The sequence below is a fragment of the Nansenia antarctica genome (assembly GCF_963989245.1).
Source record: "Nansenia antarctica genome assembly, chromosome: 1".
Taxonomy (NCBI): Eukaryota; Metazoa; Chordata; class Actinopteri; order Argentiniformes; family Microstomatidae; genus Nansenia; species Nansenia antarctica.
Genome location: NC_137674.1, coordinates 107,414,063 through 107,420,399, shown reverse-complemented (window position 1 = coordinate 107,420,399; position 6,337 = coordinate 107,414,063). Strand labels below are relative to the sequence as shown.

At 54.9% G+C, this 6,337-nt stretch overlaps 1 protein-coding gene across 1 annotated transcript in view; it reads right to left on the bottom strand.

Annotated features, from left to right (window-relative positions):
• chs1 (chitin synthase 1) overlaps window positions 1-6,337 on the bottom strand; it is a gene marked incomplete at both ends in the record, with an annotated part of 36,722 nt that overhangs the window by 12,733 nt on the left and 17,652 nt on the right. Inside the window, 6 exons of the mRNA XM_080529516.1 lie at window positions 1-2; window positions 2,122-2,269; window positions 3,103-3,267; window positions 3,624-3,715; window positions 4,090-4,327; window positions 5,691-6,021. The exon at window positions 1-2 is cut by the window's left edge and continues 64 nt beyond it. Of these exons, the coding sequence (XP_080385642.1) occupies window positions 1-2; window positions 2,122-2,269; window positions 3,103-3,267; window positions 3,624-3,715; window positions 4,090-4,327; window positions 5,691-6,021 (976 nt within the window). The remainder of the gene's footprint in view (window positions 3-2,121; window positions 2,270-3,102; window positions 3,268-3,623; window positions 3,716-4,089; window positions 4,328-5,690; window positions 6,022-6,337) is intronic.

Genomic DNA, 6,337 nt, shown 5'->3' with positions numbered 1-6,337 from the left:
ATCTGGAACACAGACACACACACACACACATACACACACACACACACACACACACACACACACACACACACACACACACACAGGTCACATGACACATCACCTGGCACCTGGTTGGTAGGTTCAGGTCATGTGATCACCTCACACCTGGTTGGTAGGTTCAGGTCATGTGATCACCTCACACCTGGTTGGTAGGTTCAGGTGTATAAAGGTCACATGATCACCTGGTCCATGTTTTACTGAGCAATAAGGAAGTGCGACCAGTGAGTCTGAATAGATGACACCTGTAAAACAACTGAGAGAGAGAGAGCAGTAGAGAGAGAGAGAGAGAGAGAGAGAGAGAGCAGTAGAGAGAGAGAGAAAGAGAGAGAGAGAGAGAGAGGGAGATGTAGAGAGAGAGAGGGAGGTATAGAGAGAGGGAGGGAGGGCTAGAGAGAGGGAGGTGTAGAGAGAGAGAGGGAGGGAGGTGTAGAGAGAGGGAGGGAGGTGTAGAGAGGGAGGGAGGTGTAGAGAGAGAGGGAGGGAGGGCTAGAGAGAGGGAGGGAGGTGTAGAGAGAGAGAGGGAGGGAGGTGTAGAGAGAGAGAGGGAGGGAGGTGTAGAGAGAGAGAGAGGGAGGTGTAGAGAGAGGGAGGGAGGGCTAGAGAGAGGGAGGGAGGTGTAGAGAGAGGGAGGGAGGTGTAGAGAGAGGGAGGGAGGTGTAGAGAGAGGGAGGGAGGTATAGAGAGAGAGAGGGAGGGAGGTGTAGAGAGAGGGAGGGAGGTGTAGAGAGAGGGAGGGAGGTGTAGAGAGAGGGAGGGAGGGAGGTGTAGAAAGAGAGAGAGGGAGGTGTAGAGAGAGAGAGGGAGGGAGGTGTAGAGAGAGAGAGGGAGGTGTAGAGAGAGAGAGAGGGAGGTGTAGAGAGAGGGAGGGAGGTGTAGAGAGAGGGAGGGAGGGAGGTGTAGAAAGAGAGAGAGGGAGGTGTAGAGAGAGAGAGGGAGGGAGGTGTAGAGAGAGAGAGGGAGGTGTAGAGAGAGAGAGGGAGGTGTAGAGAGAGAGGGAGGTGTAGAGGGAGAGAGGGAGGTGTAGAGAGAGGGAGGGAGGTGTAGAGAGAGAGGGAGGGAGGTGTAGAGAGAGAGAGGGAGGGAGGTGTAGAGAGAGAGAGAGAGAGAGGGAGGTGTAGAGAGAGAGAGAGAGGGAGGTGTCGAGAGAGAGAGAGAGGGAGGGAGGTGTAGAGAGAGAGGGAGGTGTAGAGAGAGGGAGGGAGGTGTAGAGAGAGAGGGAGGTGTAGAGAGAGAGAGAGGGAGGTGTAGAGAGAGGGAGGGAGGGAGGTGTAGAGAGAGAGGGAGGAAGGTGTAGAGAGAGAGAGAGGGAGGTGTAGAGAGGGAGAGAGAGGAAGGTGTAGAGAGAGAGAGAGGGAGGTGTAGAGGGAGAGGGAGGGAGGTGTAGAGAGAGAGGGAGGTGTAGAGAGGGAGAGAGAGGGAGGTGTAGAGAGAGAGAGAGGGAGGTGTAGAGGGAGGGAGGGAGAGAGGGAGGTGTAGAGAGAGAGGGAGGTGTAGAGAGAGAGAGAGAGGGAGGTGTAGAGAGAGAGAGGGAGGTGTAGAGGGAGGGAGGGAGAGAGGGAGGTGTAGAGGGAGGTGTAGAGAGAGAGAGAGGGAGGTGTAGAGAGAGAGAGAGGGAGGTGTAGAGGGAGGGAGGGAGAGAGGGAGGTGTAGAGGGAGGTGTAGAGAGAGAGGGAGGTGTAGAGGGAGGTGTAGAGAGAGAGAGGGAGGTGTAGAGGGAGAGAGAGAGAGAAGGAGGTGTAGAGGGAGGTGTAGTGTGGGGGCCCTCCGCTGGGTACTGGTAGGCAAACTGGCTAGTAGTCGCTCTATTGGTAGAGGGCTGCAAGGGAATTTTTCCTGGCTACATAGTGTACAGGTTTTTACTTTTGCCTGCTCGCGGCTCTGTCAGTATTGATTGATTGATTGACTGATTGACTGAACATTTTCATTGTGTGAAGCGCATTGAGTTGCATCTTGTAAGAAATGCGCTATACAAATAAAATTTGATTTGATTTGATTTAGAGAGAGAGAGAGAGAGAGGGAGGGAGGTGTAGAGAGGGAGGTGTAGAGGGAGGTGTAGAGAGGGAGGTGTAGAGGGAGGCGTACCTGGGACCATCTCTTCTTGTTCCTGATCAGAGCCTTGTCCTTCAGATGGATGTACAGCATGTTGCCCTCCGGCATCACGAACATCAGCCGGCCGCCGTAGGGACACTCCAGGATGGACACGTCGTCTGGCTCCTTGTTGGTGAACACCCTGGGAGAGAGGGAGAGAGAGAGAGAGAGAGAGAGAGAGAGAGAAAGAGAGAGGGAGAGAGAGAGAGGGATAGAGAGAGAGATAGAGGGAGAGGTAGAGGGAGAGGTAGAGAGAGAGATGGAGGGAGAGGGAGAGAGAGAGATAGAGGGAGGAAGAGGAAGAGAGAGAGAGAGAGAGATAGAAAGAGGTAGAGGGAGAGAGAGAGAGATAGAGGGATAGAGAGAGATAGAGGGAGAGGTAGAGAGAGAGGTAGAGGGAGAGAGAGAGAGATAGAAAGAGAGAGATAGAGGGAGAGAGAGACAGCCAGTCAACACCACCACAGGGCTGGAGACTGTCCTTACACTGACCCCTATGACCCCTGTGAGGGTCAGGGTCAGGGTTAGGGTTAAGGTCAGAGCGTACCTGTACACCTCTATGACCACCTGTATGAGGTCAGGGGTCAGGAGTCAGGGGTCATGGTTAGGGTCAGGGGTCATGGTTAGGGTCAGGGCTTAGGGTTAATACCTGTACACCTCTATGACCACCTGTATGAGGTCAGGGTCAGGGGTCAAGGGTCAGGGTTAGTACCTGTACACCTCTATGACCACCTGTATGAGGTCAGGGTCAGGGGTCAGGGGTCAGGGTTAGGGTTAATACCTGTACACCTCTATGACCACCTGTATGAGGTCAGGGTCAGGGGTCAGGGTTAGGGTCAGGGTTAGTACCTGTACACCTCTATGACCACCTGTATGAGGTCAGGGTCAGGGTTAGGGTTAGGGTCAGGGTTAGTACCTGTACACCTCTATGACCACCTGGATGAGGTCAGGGTCAGGGGTCAGGGTTAGGGTTAGTACCTGTACACCTCTATGACCACCTGTATGAGGTCGTTGACGTAGTCGTTGACCAGTCTCTTCCCCGTGTCCTTCTCCAGCAGGAAGGCGTCGTCCATGTAGATGTGACACTCAAAGTCAAACACGTCCGTGTGCTCCTCCTTGGGGTCGCCGCGGTAACGGTCCAACCTGGCACATCGACCACACACACGGACGCACAAACACGTACATACACACACACACACGGACGTACACACACACACACACGTACGTACATACACACACACACGGACGCACAGACACGGACACACAGACACACACACACACGGACGCACAGACACACGCACGCAAGCACAAACACACACACACACACGCATGCAAAAACCCACACATGAGAACACACACACACACACACATAAATACCCACAAGTATTACTGAACTGTGCAGTATTCTATATTCTGTATGAATGACACCGTCGTATACGTGTGGCAGGCGTGTTCTACCTGAACATGGATGTTGTTAGCGTGTGACAGGCGTGTTCTACCTGAACATGGACGTCAGGATCTTCAGCATCTCGTCGTAGGTTTCATGCCACATGGTGGCACACAGGTAGATCACACAGTTCTCCAGGTCATCCTCGTTAGTGGCACTAAGATGGAGAGAACATGTTACAGAGGAGAGGAGGAGAGGAGTAGAGAGCAGAGGAGAGGAGGGTAGTGGAATGGAGAGGAGAGGAGAGGAGAGGAGAGGAGAGGAGAGGAGAGAAGAGAAGAGGCGTGGAGAGGAGAGGAGGGGAGAGGAGTGGAGTGGAGAGGCGTGGAGAGGAGAGGAGGGGAGAGGAGTGGAGAGGAGAGGAGGGGAGAGGGGAGGAGAGGAGGAGAGGAGGAGAGAGGAGAGAGGAGAGGAGAGGAGAGGAGGGGAGGAGAGAGAATAGAACAAGAGGAGGAGAAGAGAAGAGGAGAGGAGGTGAAGAGAAGAGGAGAGGAGAGGAGAGGAGGAGGAGGAGGGACTCGCCTCTCCTGGTGGTGTGAGCGTATGACCCTCATCTTGGTGTTGAGGAGGAGAGACAGGTCGATGAACGCCGACTCGTACAGCCGCCGGACGAACAGCTGCGACGTACGTTCGATTCTCTGGACCTTGAACTTCCAGACGTAGTAGGTACACGTGACCAGACCCAGCCACATGCACGCTCCCTCCAGGGCCAGCAGAGAGAACGGCCAGGTCAGGTAATGGCTGTTCAGGGACGTCCTGGGGACGGACAGACAGACAGACAGACAGACGGAGCATTGAGAACGTCAGGTCAGGTAAGGGCTGTTCAGAGACGTCGTGGGGACAGACAGACAGACAGACCGACAGACCAGGGTTCCCACACCTTCTGAAACATCAAATTCAAGCACCTTTCAAGGACTTTCAAGACTCAATTCCCTCAAATTCAAGGACCCAACACGGCATAGTTTATATATATATATAAACTTATATACATAGAAATTCAAGCATTTTCAATGACCCATGTCTATTTTCAAAAACTTTTAAGACCTTGATTTTTTTCTCTCAAATTCAGAACCTTTCAAGGATTTCAAGGACCTGTGGGAACCCTGACAGCCAGACAGCCAGCCAGACAGCCAGACAGACAGCTAGCCAGACAGCCAGACAGCCAGACAGCCAGCCAGACAGCTAGCCAGACAGCCAGACAGCCAGACAGCCAGACAGCCAGCCAGACAGCCAGCTAGCCAGACAGCCAGCTAGCTAGACAGACAGCCAGACAGACAGCCAGCCAGACAGCCAGCCAGACAGCCAGCCAGACAGCCAGCCAGACAGCCAGCCAGACAGCCAGCCAGACAGCCAGACAGCCAGCCAGACAGCCAGCCAGCCAGACAGCTAGCCAGACAGCCAGACAGCCAGCCAGACAGCCAGCCAGACAGCTAGCCAGACAGCCAGACAGCCAGACAGCCAGACAGACAGCCAGCTAGCCAGACAGCCAGCTAGCTAGCCAGACAGACAGACAGACAGACAGCCAGACAGACAGCCAGACAGCCAGACAGACAGCCAGACAGCCAGACAGCCAGACAGCCAGATAGCCAGACAGCTAGACAGCCATCTAGCCAGCCAGCCAGCTAGCCAGCCAGACAGACAGACAGACAGACAGCCAGCTAGCTAGCCAGCCAGACAGACAGACAGCCAGACTGACAGCCAGCTAGCCAGATAGCTAGCCAGACAGCCAGACAGCCAGCCAGACAGCCAGACAGCCAGACAGCCAGCCAGCCAGACAGCCAGACAGCCAGACAGCCAGACAGCCAGCTAGCTAGCCAGACAGACAGACAGACAGCCAGCTAGCCAGATAGCTAGCCAGACAGCCAGACAGCCAGCCAGACAGCCAGACAGCCAGCCAGACAGCTAGCTAGCCAGACAGCCAGCCAGCCAGACAGCCAGCCAGACAGCCAGCCAGTCAGCCAGCCAGCTAGCTAGCCAGACAGCCAGACAGCCAGACAGCCAGCCAGCCAGCCAGTCAGCCAGCCAGCTAGCCAGACAGCCAGCTATCCAGTCAGCCAGCTATCCAGCTATCCAGCCATCCAGCCAGCCAGCCAGCCAGCCAGGTGAGTAGAGGGTCTACCTGCAGATGCTCCTGGTGACCTCCAGCACCACGCTGGTGTTGGCCTTGGGTCCGGCAGCCATCAGGCCGGAGCAGAACTCCGTGGTGTTGGCCCAGTCGTCCATGTCCAGCCTCTTCACCTGGCCCCCCTGGGTCAGGAACAGGACCAGGCCCACCAGCAGCACGACGGGCCCGGTCAGACACACCGGCACGGCGAAGCTCATCCTCACGGAGTGGATCTTACACGCCACCACGCCGAACCAATGGCAGGCCGCCGAGAAGAAGGCCTGCAGGAAGAACACGGACAGGCCGATCTGCAAGGTGTCCGCCTGCTTCTCTCCCAGGGTGAAGTCTGGAGGGAGGGGAGGGGAGGGAGGAGAGGGGGGGAGGGAGGGGGGGAGGAGGGGAGGATAATACACGTATGAACGAGTGATTTCTGACTCTTTCAAAATACACATAAAGTTGTTTTATGTGTACTACAATATCCACACTATCCACATTTTGAATACTTTATTTGGTTCCACAAATCATATTACACAAACAGGGAATCAAATATTTCGGGGCTAAGCAGCACTGAACACTCAAGGGTACACATAACACCTCCTTCTCCACACGGCCAAGCTGCCAATAATAGCCGAGACAGAGCAAAATTTGGCAACCTGTTTGGC